This window comes from Echiichthys vipera (genome assembly GCF_963691815.1).
Source record: "Echiichthys vipera genome assembly, chromosome: 7".
NCBI lineage: Eukaryota > Metazoa > Chordata > Actinopteri > Perciformes > Trachinidae > Echiichthys > Echiichthys vipera.
This window is the reverse complement of record NC_139832.1, coordinates 1,759,964-1,777,773: the sequence shown is the minus strand read 5'-3', so window position 1 is coordinate 1,777,773 and position 17,810 is coordinate 1,759,964. Positions and strand designations below refer to the sequence as shown.

The window sequence follows — 17,810 nt, the reverse complement described above, 5'->3', positions numbered from 1 at the left end:
AATTAAATTTTAATTTTATTTATTTTTAATAATAATTAGTATTTTAAAACGAAAACTGAATAACCATCATTTATCTAATTTCATTAATTTCATTTTTCATGTGTTTGTGAATTAAAACTAATTAATTTTTACATTTTTACAAACATATAATCAGAAAAAAGCGCAGTCATCACATGTTTTGGTAACAAGTTACATGAGGTTCTCTCTCAGCCAATCAGCGAGAAGGTGTTCTGTGAGGACCCCGTGAGTCGACCGTCTTGGTGCCTGAATGTAAAAAAGTAATCGTTAGAAAAATTAAATGCGTTTACGTGTAATACATTTATAATGTGTCATGTTTGATGATAAAGTGACCTTCTTCTCATGTAAACATAGTTTTTGATCGATAACTACATTTATTTGTGTAACTTCGTCCGGCAGGTGTTCTCGGAGAGAGCCTTCCGGGTCCTTACATCACCCTCTCGTTGACTTTTATTCAATAACACTTGTTTGGGCGACACGATGCACTTCAGGAGAGCAAACTGAACAAAAAGTGGTGTTTTCGGGCTGAAAGACTGGGCACGCTGCACCGGGGAGGATGTCTCAGCTGCTGAGGCTTCTCTCGGCGGCCGCCCTGCCTCTCTGCCGGGCTGGAGGTGCCCGGGCTCGGCTCTCTGTCGTCACGGCAGGAAGGCTCTTCACAGCCGGGTACAGAAGCGCTTCTTCTCCGGTGAGTCAAAGCTGGAGGTTTATTATCCTGAATGTACGAGTCCGTCAGTGACCTACAACCCACGCTTCCCCTCTTACATGGCAGTTAGATTAAAACTAAAATGTGTTGTTTAAAGTGGACGGACGGATGTTTAAGCTAGCTAACGTTAGCTCGATTACAAGCGAAATCCCATTGCGAAAGTAGCCAATTTAGGGGTCGTTTGCTTATTATCAAGAAAGCAAACGTCCGAAAGCTCAATTCAAGAGTGCATCTGCCTGGTTATTATCTTCCTTTTAATTCGGCATTCATCAGATCCAGGTAAAATCATCTATTACAAGAAAAACAAACGTTATGTGGAAAAAACTCGCTACTGACGCAGTTGGCAAGGAGACTCATCTGGCTCCCTCTTTACCTGATCAGTGATAAAGTGATATTTTGTCCTGTAATCAAATCTGGGATCTTTAGAAATAAAATCTCACTAAAGTTCTACAACAACTTGCAACATGTCTGAATGTCAAAACAGATGAAAAATATAATATAATAATAGCCAATATTCAACCATAGTGAATCTTTTCTCTGCACATTATTGATGTTTTTGATCTTTTATGTTTTAAATTAATCTTGTATGTACTCGATATTGTAAATTTGATATGTCATATATATATCTATTGTGGTGTTCTAGTATATGATGTATGTTTTCTGTGTAGTGTTTGTTGTCTGTGTAGCTCGAGTTTGTGATGAAAATAATTTCCTCCTAGGATTATTAAAGTATTTCTGATTCACAGTGAAAAACAAAACAGATTAACAGTTAAAATGAGCCAAAAACAGCTTAAAATAAGGGAAAGTGACACTAAAACAGTGATAAATAAAGTGTGTGTGTGTGTGTGTGTGTGTGTGTGTGTGTGTGTGTGTGTGTGTGTGTGTGTGTGTGTGTGTGTGTGTGTGTGTGTGTGTGTGTGTGTGTGTGTGTGTGTGTGTGTGTGTGTGTGTGTGTGTGTGTGTGTGTGTGTGTGTGTGTGTGTATATATACATTGTAGTTCACAGTGAGTCTTTTGAACAATGACGGGTTCTTCTGTGTCTTTCAGGGACATTTTCCGTCTTAAAGCAGCAGTTTGAATAAAAAACAGAATCTCTTTATTGTGCGGATCGACCGATAAGGATTCTTCAGGGCTGATGCTGAAACATACTGCCCATTTTCTGGAGTTGATATTTGGAGCCCATACTTTAGCTCCCTCAATTTACATCATAAATTACACTGGTGATAACAAATGTTACGGGTTAAGGAACATTTATTGAACTTAACAAAGGCGTCTCCAGCAACACGGAGCTGCCTGTGGACGCCTGTTTCTCAATAATGCCGGGAAAAACTATCGACGAACGCAGCAGTCCTCAATACCGCAGATGGTATGTAGATGTCCACTGCCATCGGTGTGAGAGTCTGTGAATGGGTGAATGTTGCAGTAGTGTAAAAGCGCCATTAGTAGTCTAGATGGACAGTGTGAGTGCGCCCTAAGAGGGTCTTGAGTAGTCCGAAGACTACAGTAGAAAGGTGCCGTTTAAGTACAAGTACAGGGGCTTGAAATCCTTGAAATGCGTGAATTTCAATGTTGTGTTTTCATGGTTTGAAAAGTGCTTGAATTTTTGATTAAGAACTTGAAAATGCTTTAATATTGTATCAGCATCTCCTTCACAACAAACAGCTATAGAATAGAAATATCATTTAGTTCCTTATCCTCCTTCTATTCCAACACATTTTTTGGTGTTTAATGCGTTTACCATCTCTGTTAACGTGATTTTTAAATAGAAAAAACAAAGGTGGAATAATCATTTTTTAATATCTATATGTGTTTGTAGAAATATGTGATTTACCACGACTGTAAGGTGTCGAAAAAGCTGGAAAATTGACCCTAAAAGTGCTTGAAAAGTGCTAAAATTTGACCTCTGAAAAGGTGCAAACCCTGCATTAAAGCCGGTCCTGTACGGTGAACTCCAGTGTAAACATTTTGAACTGATGCTGCCATCGTTTCATTTATTCTGCACAGTAGTTTTCCTCTTTTTTACACGTTTTCTTTACCTTTTATTTCCTGTTGTTGTTGTTTTTGTTCATGTGTGTGCAGATACCCTTTACGCCCCTCAGGGACAAATAAAGTGAATTGAATTGAGCACTAACAGCTGATTCTTTTGTCTTTTTTACATCTTTCTCTCTCAGAACGTCAGTCGGACTCCAGCGAGCCTCCTGTCCCGTCGCAGGTTCCAGTCCGCTCAGCGCCGACTGTACTCCACTGAACCCAAAGGTGAGGGCCACAGTGTGGCAGGGGGATCCTGGATAAATGAGCTTCAGATGAGTTCAGGTGCAGGACAGGAAGAAACCGTTGTCTGCACAGTAAAATTAGCAAACGCTCAAATGTTTTATTGTTTCCACACCTCGACACTCAAGATCCTCATCAGGCAAACATCTGTAACAACACAAACAGGCTGCAGATACGGACACATGACCGCTATAACAGCTATCGAACTGCTCCGGATACAACAAAAACTGTTATTTCAGCAGGTCCATTCACTCACGTGCACACAGGCTCATTGAAAATAAGAAATAAAACACTTGTAATTCAGTTTAAAGTCGTAAATAAGCTGCTGCTGCTGTTGTTGTTGTAGGAGATATTTGAGGACTTTTTCTAAAGAAATATATCAACATATTGGCTTTCTGTCGTGTTTGTCCTGACGCTGCAGCTGCATATTACAATCTGTAACTTTTTACAGACATCTGGTAAGGATGAACCCTGGGCGCCTCCCTAGGGAGGTGTTCCAGGCACGTCCAGCTGGGAGGAGGCCTCGGGGAAGACCCAGGACCAGGTGGAGAGATTAGATCTCCACACTGGCCTGGGAACGCCTCAGGATCCCCCAGTTAGAGCTGGTTAATGTGGCCCGGGAAAGGGAAGTTTGGGGTCCCCTGCTGGAGCTGCTGCCCCTGAGACCTGATCCAGGATCAGAGGCTGAAGATGAGATGAGGTTGAAGTGATAAATGTTGAGCCAGTGTTAAAACGCAGCGTAACGATCGTGGTGGTTTCAGATGGAAAAGCAGGAGGAAGATCCTCAGGTGGAGGGAAGAGAGGAGGAAACGACTGGTGGAGCCGAATGCAAAAGGTTCGTCAAAACTTCCAAAATGAAAAATGGCTTCAAATTGAAATCATATTTCATGTCAGTATGAATTCTGATGCATTCACACAGATTTAAACCTTTGAATTCATACGACTTTGTCCACATGTTTATTTGAAGAAGAAAGAGATTATTTCTTTAACTGTGTAGTTTTTAAAGTATATTTTAGTAGAACTGAAATGAGAAATAAAAGTGAACGTTGCTTTTTCAGAGTTCGTTAAAAACGTCGCGTGTAGAAAGAAGAAACTTCTACTTTTGAAACTGAAAACACGCAAGAAGTCTTTTAAAGCAGAAACCCTGTGAGGAAAGTGAATATTTTATTACCTGCAGCTTGTTGAGTAAAAGTTTGTTGGTCATTTTCAGCCAATCGGAGAAAAGAGAGCTGTTCAGGTGAAATGTGCAAAGTTTGAACCATCACAAAAAACATCAAACAAGCCTCTCAGGGCGCCCTCCCACTGTGCCTCCGTCCCGTGCCCCGTGCTTTAGGGTCCTTGTCCCCCCCTCCAGGCCAGTATCCTAAAGCACGGGGCACGGGACGGACAGACAGTGGGAGGGCGCCGTACTTGATAATCAATTGAAAGAAAATGAATTGGCGCTCCAGCTGCATCGCTCACATGATTTCCAGCTGTTTACAGATGTTGGTCCATGTTGTTTGTCCAGTGTGTCACATGCACTCGTGTGTCACGTGCCCCCGTGTGTCATGTGCCCTCGTATGTAACGTGCACTCCTGTGTCACGTGCCCTCGTATGTAACGTGCACTCCTGTGTCACGTGCCCCCGTGTGTCACGTGCCCCCGTGTGTCACGTGCCCCCGTGTGTCACGTGCCCCCGTGTGTCACGTGCCCTCGTGTGTAACATGCACTCCTGTGTAACGTGCACTGTTGTCTCCGCAGGGCGACTTCCCCTGGGACGAGAAGGACTTCCGTTACGTTGCGATCACGGCGGCTGCAGCCAGTTCCCTTCTGCTCTATTTCTACTTCCGAGACAACGGCAGAGAAATCAGCTGGAAGGACTTCGTGCACCGCTACGTGAGCAGAGGAATGGTGAGGACTGTTAAGACCGGGACGTGCTGCACGGGGACAGCGCCCCCCAGTGGACACCAGCAGAACGGCATGTTTTGAGACGCTGGAGCCAGAGACGTGTTTTTGAATTTATGCTGTAAACTGATTCATGAGAGATTTCCTGAAGAGACACGCGTCTTCTTTCAGACTCTAAATGTATTTATTTGACTTTGTCTGTTTGTAGATTTCTCCTCAATTCACCAAAAGTTATCATATAATGCCTCAAGTGCATATTTAAACACAACATTTTGGATTGTTTATCTCACTCTATTGACTTATTCTCACACACACCAACCGTTCCTCTTTAATCCCTCTCTATATTCTGAAGGTTTTTACATTTACAGCCTCTTTAACACAACATTTATTCATAAAAACATGCAGAAAAATTATGTTTTTTAAGGCTGATTTATGGAGAGATGAAAGAGTTAACACTTTTGACTCTTAAATGATAAATGAGGTGATAAATAGATGAAAATGAGCTAATTTTTCATGAGATAATGCCTCATTTACATATTTAAATCTTTTTTCACACTAAAAACGTTTGTCTTAATGTCAGTAATCAACCGGGGAAGTTTCACCTGTAGTTTCTCCCCTTTTCAAAGGTGTGTGTGTGTGTGTGCGTGCGTGCGGGCGTGCATGCGTGTGTGTTACACAGTTTATAAAAGATGTATTAAAGGAGTCGAGGTTGAACTTAAATGAACTCTTATTCATGTAAAATTATGCATCATAAACAAAGCAAATAAATGTCCGTACAGTGAAGCTCAAAGGTTACGTTTAAAGAAAGACTGTGACCTTTAAACCCGTCTTCTGTGTCCAGGTGGATCGTTTAGAGGTCGTCAACAAACAGTACGTCCGAGTCATCCTGGTGCCGGGAGCCGACGCCGATACGGTGAGAAGGAACGACAGAAACGGGACTTTGAAAGCCAGTATTTTTCTGTGTATTATATTTATATATTTGTGATTATCGTGGCTGCATTTGTGTAACGTCAATGACGAGCAGTGAACCTGTCTGTCTGTCTGTCTGTCTGTCTGTCTGTCTGTCTGTCTCCCGTACTTTTGATCGTTCTTCCTCCAAAAACAATTATTTTTCTTTGTTGAATTGGAGAAAATTCTGCTCCGTAGAAGTTTGAATGATCATTAAACAGGAAACCGTTACATTGTCACACTCCTGCAGAGCTACGTGTGGTTCAACATCGGCAGCGTGGACACGTTTGAGAGGAACCTGGAGACGGCGCACATGGAGCTGGGCCTGGAGCCGTCACGCCGCCCTGCCGTCGTCTACAGCACGGAGAGCGACGGGTGGGTTCGACCCGTAAACACCTGCCCTCTCATCACCGTTAAGGTTTTATAAACATGTGAAGAAGTGGCTTCAATAACGTCCTCTCCTCTCGTCCACCAGCTCCTTCCTGATGAGCTTGATTCCCACTCTGCTGCTGACCGGCTTCCTGCTCTTCACGCTGCGGCGAGGGCCGATGGGGGGAGGCCCCGGCGGCGGCAGGGGCGGGCCCTTCAGCATGAGCGAGTCGACGGCGAAGATGATGAAGGACAACATCGACGTGAAGTTCAAGGACGTGGCGGGCTGCGAGGAGGCCAAGCTGGAGATCCTGGAGTTCGTCAACTTCCTGAAGAACCCACAACAGTACCAGGACCTCGGGGCCAAGATCCCCAAGGTAAACGCACGCACGCATGCACGCACACACACACGCACACGCACACACACGCGGGGTCCTGACAGAAGCAGGAGGATATGAATAGTCACCTTTAAAAGCTGCTGTAGTTGAGTTTAGGAAAAGGAAATACAGACCAAAGAACGAGGCCGCAGGTTGTTCTCGTTGTTGTGGTTGTCGTCGTCTTAGGGCGCACTCCCACTGTGCCTCCGTACCGTGCCCGAGCACGTTTCACAGCTAAAGTCTGGTTCCTTTGACCAGTGTGAGTGCAACCGTACCACGTCTAGGAGCGGCACGCTTGCACATGTACGAGAACGAGCGTGCGCACGTGTACGAGCACCAGGCCTACGGCGGTTCTGAGGTCATTTCCTGTGCGCCTGTTGGGACGTAGAAAATAGAAGGAGGGGCCATGCGCGGACATTTCAAACAATGGCGGTGAAAGGTTCACGTTGGTGTGATGCGGAGGTGGAGTGTTTACTGCAGATTTGGTCGATGAAAAGATTCAAAAACAGTCGACAAGACGCACAAAAACTCTGAGGTCTACGGAAAGATCTGGAAACAAAGCCACGCATCGCCATGACGTCATCAATGCGTGTGACGTGTTACGGCGTGATGACGTATAGGCAGCAAGAAGCATTCTCCGAGGCCCGGGTAGTGTGAGTACAAACGGGCCTGGAGGGGGGGACAAGGACCCTAAAGCACGGGGCACGGGACGGAGGCACAGTGGGAGGGCGCCCTTACGTGATCCTGTATATTTGTCTCAGCAGATCCATCCAAACTCCTGTTGGAGATCTTTTAGGAAGGGATGAGAATCCTGGTTTCTGATTGGATAAAGCATCTGTCTATCACCAACACACGGGCCAAACCAACCAATCAGATCACTGATGCGTGTGACGTGCTAACAGCGTCGTAATCGTTACTGTTGCTTACTGAAGCTTAAACAGGGTTCTCTTCTCTCTTACGTGTCTTTTGTGTTCAACAAAGTAGAGAAATTATTATTGTTGTTGTTGTTGTTGTTGTTGTGCAGATGAGTTAAACGCGCCTCTCTCTGTCCCGTGGTCTCTCAGGGCGCCGTGCTGTCCGGACCTCCCGGGACGGGGAAGACTCTGCTGGCTAAAGCCACCGCCGGAGAGGCCAACGTCCCCTTCATCACCGTCAACGGCTCCGAGTTCCTGGAGATGTTTGTGGGCGTCGGCCCTGCCAGGGTGAGCGAACACCGGAGCGTCACGTCTGTGGACCCCTCGGATCTTAGCATTAGCACTTAGCATTAAAGTGAAGGTCCGGTTAAAATGGACCCCATGGTTACATTAAGCATGAAAACGCATCAAATACGCCATGGAGACAGTTTTTACTGCTGATCAACCACGGGACGCTAACTGCCCCAAAGGGCTAACAGTGATTAGCTCGGTGCAGTACGGTGAAGGCATTTAAAGGTCTTTTTTAACCACTAATGCTGCTGAAAATAACAGCAAACCTCTGCAGCAGCATGAGAAGAGTCCCTACACACACAACAGAGTGTTACGCACCGACCTCGGGGCACCGGAGTACAACATAAGTGCTCTCACCCTGAACCCAAACTCCCAGAGACCAAGACACAAAATGTAGCAGTCCATCATAAGTTTATTATCACAGGGTAGTTAAACGTCAGGGTGAGTGAGGCCAAAATAAGAAACAAAACATCTCTGATTTGAAAGCTAACTTACCTGTCGCAAATTAAAATGTAAAAGGGCGACTGTGGCGGTTCGATCCAGCATCTCCCCCGGTCCACATGTCGAAATAGTCCTTGGGCAAGACACTGAACCCCGACACTGCTCCCCGTGCTGCGCGTGGGTGTGGAAATGTGTGTGGATGATTAGATTATCCCAGGACCAGGTGGAGAGATTAGATCTCCACACTGGCCTGGGAACGCCTCAGGATCCCCCAGTTAGAGCTGGTTAATGTGGCCCGGGAAAGGGAAGTTTGGGGTCCCCTGCTGGAGCTGCTGCCCCCGAGACCTGATCCAGGATCAGAGGCTGAAGATGAGATGAGATGAGATGAGATGAGATGGTCTGTAGATGTCCACTGCCATCTGTGTGAATGTGACAAACACTGTGAAAGCGGAGGTCAGAAGACTAGAAAGGTCCAAGTCCATTTACCAAAGAAAATACAGGACTCTTACCTCTCTAACAAATAAACAGGCAAACGACAAAATGGCTGCTCACCCCTCCCGCCCAGGACTGCACTCATGTAAACAAAGGATTACGTAATCACAAAACGTAACGACAGTCTAAATCTGTCACTACAAAACACAGGTCAGCACGGTCTGGCTGGGCGTCAGGACGTAGGCAGAGAGGGAGACATCTGCAGCTGCATCCTTGGCTCCTGGCCAATCAGGATGCAGAGATCAACGACACACACACACACACACACACACACACACACACACACACAGACACACACACACACACACACCAGAGCAGCACCCCCCTCTGGCAGGGAGGATTAATTACACACAAAAACAAAAACCCAAAGGACCCAAAACAGCGTCGTTGGTGAACCCAGAGCTTATTAAAGCCCCTGAACACACACACGGGTGTTTTCAGTTCCTCCGGCTGATTCGACGTCTGATCGGGTTGAATGTGGGCGGGGCTTTGATGGGCATTTATGAGGTCATAAATGTCCGTCCCCCAATAAGAATGATAGGCGTACTTTGTCCCGCCTTAACAGTACAATTAATGTAGACAACGTAGACTTTGTATTTCACAGGTTTAGTTTTCCCTCAGGGCGATGTTTGATATTTCCGACCGCACCTGAAGGAAGCTTTATTTCTCACACACACACACACACACACAGAGAACGACGCCAATACGGGCGCTCTTTCCCTCGCCACACATGGCCGTTTCTGTCGACACTGCGTTTGCTCGTTGCTAACAGTGGGAAGTGTCTGACTGTGTCTCTCCCCCCCCCCCTCCCCCCCTCCCCCCCTTCACAGGTGAGGGACATGTTCTCCATGGCGAGGAAGAACGCCCCCTGCATCCTCTTCATCGACGAGATCGACGCCGTGGGGAGGAAGAGGGGCGGAGGGAACTTCGGCGGTCAGAGCGAGCAGGAGAACACGCTGAACCAGCTGCTGGTGGAGATGGACGGTGGGACGCGGAGCCGCTCGTCCGGGTTTGATTCCAAACGCGTTCGAGTCCCGAACTGATTTGTTTTGTCGTCGGCAGGTTTCAACACGGCGACCAACGTGGTCGTTCTGGCAGGAACCAACCGACCCGACATCCTGGACCCGGCCCTGATGAGACCGGGGCGCTTCGACAGACAGATCTACATCGGTACGGATCACTGACGGGGTTCTGACGGTTCGGTGACGGGGTTCTGACGGCTCAGTGACGGGGTTCTGACGGCTCAGTGACGGGGTTCTGGCGGTTCGGTGACGGGGTTCTGACGGATCAGTGACGGGGTTCTGACGGCTCAGTGACGGGGTTCTGACGGTTCAGTGACGGGGTTCTGACGGTTCGGTGACGGGGTTCTGACTGTTCGGTGACGGGGTTCTGACTGCTCAGTGACGGGGTTCTGACGGCTCAGTGACGGGGTTCTGACGGATCGGTGACGGGGTTCTGACGGCTCAGTGACGGGGTTCTGACGGACCACCGACACGAGGACATTTAGACGAATAACAACAGATTATTAAAAAAATAACGTTTCCACAAATATAATTCATGTAAAAAAAGAACGTTATAAATAAAGAAAATTAAATTTAATGTAAAAAAATAAATAAAGTTACAAAAAAGACGATTACCGTTAAAAAATATTAAATAGTCACAAAATATATAATTTAATAAATTAAAATAAAATAGTTACAAAAAATTATTAATGTTAAAAAAATAAATATATTAACAAAGAATTATAATGAATGTATTTTTTAAAAACAAATTCTAAAATAAATAAAAAACAAATGAAAACAAAGTATAAAATTAACTTAACAAAAAATGAAATAGTCACAAAATATACAATTTAATGTTAAAAAATAATGGTTTCAAACAATTATTATATGATTGTTTGAAAAAATTAAATATAGTTACAATGAATTATAATGAATGTATTTTTTTAAAAGTATAAAAGAAAATTAACTTAACAAAAATGAAATTAAAATTACAAAACTTACAATTTAATAAAAAAATAAAATGAAGCTACAAAAAAATGATGATTAATGTTAAAAAAAATCAAATCTAGTAAAATATATAAAATCATTGATGTTATAAAAGAATAATAATTAAAAATAAACAATAATTACAGAAAAAATGATGTTTAAGTAAAAACAAGAAACAGTTTTTGCTTCAAAATAAAGTTACAAATAATTATAATGAATTTATTGTTTTTAAATTAATAAAGTATAAAATAAAATTAACTTTAAAAAAATTTAAAAATAATTACAAAACTTTACAATCAATGAAAAAAATAAAGTTAGAAACAATTTAATGAAAAAATAAAATACTTACAAAAATGATAATGAATGTGAATTTTTTAAAAAATGAATAAAATATAAAATAAAATTATTCAAAAAAATAAAATAAAGCTACAAAAATCTGATTAATGTTAAAAAAATCAAATCAGTAAAATATATAAAATAATTGATGTTAAAAAAGAATAATAATTAAAAATAAACAATAATTACAGAGAAAATGATGTTTAAGTAAAAACAAGAAACAGTTTTTGCTTCAAAAGTAAAAAGTAAACATTTGAGTCGTTTATTATTATATTATTATATTAAACGTTATATTATTAATAATTTAAAACTGTAATGTTGCAGTTGGTGAAGGTGGCGTTTATTTTAATAACTTTATAAACCGAGGAGTTTGTCAATAAAGTTTTATCTTGATTTATATTCCGTCTCCTTGTTAAAGTCACTTGTTGTTGATTAAAATAAATAAATTATGATTCCTGTTAAAAAAATTATAAAAAGTATAAAATAAAATTAACTTTAAAAAAATTAATTTTTTTTATTTATTTTAATAACTTTATAAACCGAGGAGTTTGTCAATAAAGTTTTTTATTTATCATATTTCATCATGATTTATATTTTGTCTCCTTGTTAAAGTCACTTGTTTAAAAAAATGATTAAAGTATAAAATAAACTTAAAAAAGGAAATAAAGTTACAAAACTTTACAATCAATGAAAAAACAAAGTTAAAAAATGATGATTAATGTTAAAAAATCTAAATCTAGTAAAATATAAAATAATTGATGTTATAAAAGAATAATAATTAAAAATAAACAACAATTATAAAGAAGATATTAAAGTAAAAACATAATCATTGCTGCTTTAATGTGTTTTAACTTTAACGTTGCAGCTGCTGAAGGTGGCGTTTATTTTAATAACTTTATAAACCGAGGATTTTCTTTATAATATTATTATTTTTTATCTTGATTTATCTGTCGATTTATATTTTGTGTCATTATAATAATTAAATTATATATTTTGTCTCCGCTCAGGTCCTCCAGACATCAAAGGCCGAGCGTCCATCTTTAAAGTCCACCTGCGTCCCATCAAACTGGACCCCACCATGGACAAGGACGCCCTCGCCAGGAAGATGGCGGCCGCCACGCCGGGGTTCACCGGTGCGTTACCAACTCTAAACGCACGTTTATGTGTTTAGAGACGATTGTTTTCACGTGTGTGTGTTTAGAGACGACTTTGATGAGTGTGTGTGTGTGTGTGTGTGTTTGACCAGGCGCCGACATCGCCAACGTCTGCAACGAGGCGGCGCTGATCGCCGCCCGACACCTCAACGCCTCCGTCAACGCCAAACACTTCGAACAGGCCATCGACCGCGTCATCGGAGGTCGGTGACGTCACAAACGCCCTCGCTGCTTCTTTATAATCTAATAATAATAATAATAATTTAATAATAATAATAATATTATAATAATAATAATAATAATATAATAATAATAATAATAATAATTTAATAATAATAATAATAATTTATTAATAATAATAATAATATAATAATGTTTTAATAATAATCGTTTTTCCAGGTCTGGAGAAAAAGACTCAGGTGCTGCAGCCCACGGAGAAGAAGACCGTGGCGTACCACGAGGCGGGGCACGCCATCGTGGGCTGGTTCCTGCAGCACGCCGACCCGCTGCTCAAGGTGCGTCACACGCACGTTAATATTTCAATATTATAATAATAATATTATATTTATTAAAAGGTTTGTGGTGAATTAATGAAACGAGGTGAGAGTCGGTGGAAAATGCGAAAAAATATAAAAATTCATCTTTTTATTTAATAAAGATTTAAATCATTAAAATGAGATTTTCATTAAATCATAAAAAATATAAATATATAAAAATATAAATAAAATAAATCAAAATAATAATATATAATCTGAAAATAATTATAATATTAATAATGATGAAGAAATAAAATAAACCAAGATAAAACATGTATAATTAAAAACAAATAAGCAAAATTAATAAACAAAATAATTTTAATTAATTCATAAAAACACATTTGTTTTAACTGGAGCTGAAAAAAATATACAAATATAAATAAAAAATCTGATAATAATAATGGAAATAAAATAAACCAAGATCCATGTATAATAAAAATAAAATAGCATAATAATAATAATAAGCAAAATTATTAAACAATTAGAAAAAATGTTAATAGAATAAACTGCAACATAAATATAATATGAAAATAAATAAATAAATAATAGGGAAACAAAATGATAAAAACAGAACATTTAATGAAATAAATAAAATAATTCTAACATATTTTTTAAATATAAAAAAAGCCCCTTTCATGTAAAGTTTCAGCTCAAACAACATTAAAACAAATAAACAAAACAAAAACCAAAATAAATCAAACGTTTGAAAACTTCAGTGTTTAAGTTTTTTATTTCTGTTCAGTTTTAGTTTAAAAACACGTCAAAGAAAAGTTGTGAAGCTCTGAAGAACTCTGTTTATTCAAATGTTTATTAAAATCAAACTAAAATGATTTAAAACTGTTTCAGAAACAGAAACAGATTTAATAAATGAGTTTATTCAAATATGGAACAATGATGCATCAGTTAATTTAATTTGATCTACTTTTATATATAGATATATATTTATATATGATAATAATGAAAATAATAATTTATATATTTTTATTTTGAGTAAATAAACAAACAAATAATAATAATAAAGCTAAATAATATTATCAATGCAGACAAAACAATAAAACATAAGAAATTAAAAGAAACAAACAAAAAATAATATTTCCTGTGCAGATAAAACAATAAAAAAATAAAAATAAAACATAATAAATAATTTAAGGAATAGAAAAACATTAAAATAATAATTAAGCAAAAATAATAGTTCAAATGCACACAGACAAAAAATTAAAATAAAACATAATAAATAAAAAGATGCATAGGAAATTTATTTAAGCACTAAAGACTTTAAAATAGTATTTTTATTATTAAAAAAGCACAATAATATATATATAATAATTCCTATGCAGCAGATAAAAAAAATAAAAATAATAATATAAATACTAATATGTGTGTGTTGGCGATGCGGCGCAGGTGTCGATCATCCCGCGGGGGAAGGGTCTGGGCTACGCGCAGTACCTGCCCCGGGAGCAGTACCTGTACAGCCGGGAGCAGCTGTTCGACAGGATGTGCATGATGCTGGGGGGCCGCGTGGCCGAGCACGTCTTCTTCGGCCGGATCACCACGGGCGCCCAGGACGACCTGAAGAAGGTGACGCAGTCCGCCTACGCCCAGGTACGCCGCGCCCACGCCCACGCCCGCTCCCGTCTGAGCGTCTGTTTGTTGTTCTCGCTGTGACCCTGGTTCTCCCCCCTGTTCTTCCCCCGGTCCCCGTCCCTCCCCCCCGGGTCCCCTCCAGGTGGTGCAGTTCGGGATGAGCGAGAAGGTGGGGCAGGTGTCGTTCGACCTGCCGCGGCAGGGCGAGATGGTCCTGGACAAACCGTACAGCGAGGCCACGGCGGAGCTCATCGACGCCGAGGTGCGAGAGCTGGTGGAGCGAGCGTACGCGCGCACGCTGCAGCTCGTCCAGGACAAGAAGGAGCTGGTGGAGCTGGTGAGAGGCGCCGCCATTTAGCATCATCATCATTATTATTGTTATATATATATATTTATATTATTATATATATATATATAATTATTATTTATTATTATTATTGTTTATTATTGAAGCCGTTAGTTATCAACCATTCGCTCATCACACATGAATTATTTTAAAGAATAAGTTACAAAAAATATAATTCATGCAAAACTAATAATAAAATACAGTTACAGAAACGTATTGTTAAAATTTTAAAATTAATAAATTTAGAAAAAAATGATAATTAATGTTAAAAATGTAAATAGTAAAAAAAAGTTAATATAAAGTAAATACATTAAATAAAGTAGAATTTATGGAAAACAAATAAGAAAATAAAGTTACAAAAAAATGATAATTAATGTTAAAAAAATGAATAGTAAAAAAATATAGTTGTTAAAAATTTTAAATTAAGTTACAAAAGTGTAATTAATGTAAACAATATAAAATAAATAAAGTTACAAAAAATTAGAACTAATAAAAAAATGTATTTAATAAATAAAGTGTTAGAATTATAATATAAAAAAATGATCGTTTATGTAAAAAATAATTAATAAATAAAGGTTTGAGGAATTATAATTATATTAAATAAATAAATAAAGGTACAAAACAATAATAAAATAAAAATATAATCAGCTTTTTAACATTATTCGGTTTCTTCTGTGACGGAAAAGTGAAAATCTGACGCATTAAAAGACTTTTTTATTAATAATCCACATTTTTCTGATCTGATGCGTTAAAGCAGAAAACGATAAAAATGATAATAAATAAAATAAAAATGTCTAAAAATATAAAAATAAAAGCACAAACCACAGAGTGTGTGAGACCCGACCCTCCTGGAGGCGTTCACTCAGCTCTCCTCCTCCTCCTCCTCCTCACCTTCCTCCTCCTCCTCTTCCTCCTCCTCCTCCTCTCCTCCTCCTCCTCCTCATCTTCCTCCTCCTCCTCCTCCTCTTCCTCCTCCTCCTCCTCTTCTCCTCCTCCTCCTCTTCTTCCTCCTCCTCCTCCTCCTCTTCCTCCTCCTCCTCCTCTTCCTCCTCCCTCCTCCTCTTCTTCCTCCTCCTCCTCCTCTTCCTCCTCCTCCTCCTCCTCTCCTCCTCCTCCTCCCTCCACCACCACCACTCTCCACCTCCTCCCACACCCTCCTCCTCCTCCTCTTCCACCACCACCACCACTACACCACCACCACCTCACCTACCACCACCACCTCCACCACCACTTCCACCACCACCAAAACCTCTTCCCCACCACCACCTCAACCCACCACCACCACCTCCTCTTCCCTCTCCTCCTCCTCCACCCCTTCTTCCTCCTCCTCCTCTTCCTCCTCCTCCTCACCCCTTCCTCCACCTCCTCCTCATCCTCCTCCTCCCTTCCTCCTCCTCCTCTTCCTCTTCCTCCTCCTCTTCCTCCTCCTCCTCACCTTCCTCCTCCTCCTCCTCATCCCCTCCTCCACTCCTCCACCTCACACCTCCTCCTCCCCCTTCATCCTCCACCTCCTCATCCTCCTCCTCCTCCTCCCCCTTCCACCTCCACCTCCTCATCCTCCTCCTCCTCTTCTTCCTCCTCCTCCTCTTCCTCTTCCTCCTCCTCCTCCTCCCCTACCTCCTCCTCCTCTTCCTCCTCCTCCTCTTCTTCCTCCTCCTCCTCTTCCTCCTCCTCCTCTTCCTCCTCCTCCCTCTTCTTCCACCTCCTCCACTTCCTCTTCCTCCTCCTCCTCCTCCCCTTCCTCCTCCTCCTCTGCTTCTCCCCCTCCTCCTCATCCTCCTCCTCCTCCTCCTCCCCTTCCTCCTCCTCCTCCTCCCCTTCTTCCTCCTCCTCCTCCTCTTCCCTCCTCCACCCCTTCCTCCTCCTCCTCATCCTCCTCCTTCCCTTCCTCCTCCTCTCTTCCTCATCCTCCTCCTCCTCCCCCACCCCCTCCTCCTCCTCTTCTTCCTCCTCCTCCTCTTCTTCCTCCTCCTCTTCTTTCCTCATCTTCATCCTCCTCCTCCTCCTTCTCCCCTTCCTCCTCCTCCTCCTCCTCTTCATCCTCCTCCTCCCCTTCCTCTTCCTCCTCCTCCCCCTCCTCCTCATCCTCCTCCCCTTCCTCCTCCTCATCCTCCTCCCCTTCCTCCTCCTCTTCCTCCTCCTCCCCCTCCTTCCTTCTCCCCCTCCTCTTCTTCCTCCTCCTCTTCCTCCTCCTCCTCCCCCTTCTTCCTTCTCCCCCTCCTCTTCTTCCTCCTCCTCTTCCTCCTCCTCCTCCCCTTCCTCCTCCTCCTCATCCTCCTCCCCTTCCTCCTCCTCCCCCTTCTTCCTTCTCCCCCTCCTCTTCTTCCTCCTCCTCTTCCTCCTCCTCCTCCCCTTCCTCCTCCTCCTCATCCTCCTCCTTCCCTTCCTCCTCCTCTTCTTCCTCATCCTCCTCCTCCTCCCCCTCCCCCTCCTCCTCCTCTTCTTCCTCCTCCTCCTCTTCTTCCTCCTCCTCTCTTCCTCATCTTCATCCTCCTCCTCCTCCTTCTCCCCTTCCTCCTCCTCCTCCTCTTCATCCTCCTCCTCCCCTTCCTCTTCCTCCTCCTCCTCCTCATCCTCCTCCCCTTCCTCCTCCTCCCCCCTTCTTCCTTCTCCCCCTCCTCCTCATCCTCCTCCCCTTCCTCCTCCTCTTCCTCCTCCTCATCCTCCTCCCCTTCCTCCTCCTCTTCCTCCTCCTCTTCTTCCTCCTCCTCTTCCTCCTCCTCCTCCTCTCTTCCTTCTCCTCCTCCTCCTCCTCCTCCTCCTCCTCAGGTGGGGGCGCGTCTCCTGAAGCAGGAGGTTCTGGACAAGGCGGACATGTTGGAGCTGCTCGGTCCGCGGCCCTTCGACGAGAAGTCCACGTACGAGGAGTTCGTGGAGGGGACGGGGAGCTTCGAGGAGGACACGAGCCTGCCCGAGGGCCTCCGGGACTGGAACCAGGAGAGGGAGGAGGAGGGGCAGAGGAGGAGGCCGAGGAGGCGCCGCCGGCCCGGGACAAGCAGCAGGCCGCGTAGAACCGCGGACGCTCACTCGCCCTGCAGCGGAGCCTGGAGCTTAGTCCGCACACGTCCCCGGCTCCTGCACCTCCTGGACCATATTTCAGGGGTTCTGTTTGAAAAGTTTCCGTCTCCAGAACCCGAAACGCCGCCGTTTAAGTCAA

At 42.6% G+C, this 17,810-nt stretch overlaps 1 protein-coding gene across 1 annotated transcript; it reads left to right on the top strand.

Annotated features, from left to right (window-relative positions):
- The first annotated feature begins 481 nt into the window (after window positions 1-481).
- Window positions 482-17,810, top strand: afg3l1 (AFG3-like AAA ATPase 1). The gene is given in 17 exon segments (XM_083916093.1): window positions 482-706; window positions 2,895-2,979; window positions 3,756-3,829; window positions 4,734-4,883; window positions 5,719-5,790; window positions 6,076-6,200; window positions 6,301-6,571; window positions 7,636-7,773; window positions 9,540-9,693; window positions 9,772-9,879; window positions 12,041-12,166; window positions 12,280-12,390; window positions 12,587-12,702; window positions 14,125-14,325; window positions 14,450-14,644; window positions 17,423-17,596; window positions 17,599-17,810. Coding segments are annotated over 17 exon segments (2,298 nt in total). The 5' UTR covers window positions 482-574; the 3' UTR covers window positions 17,665-17,810.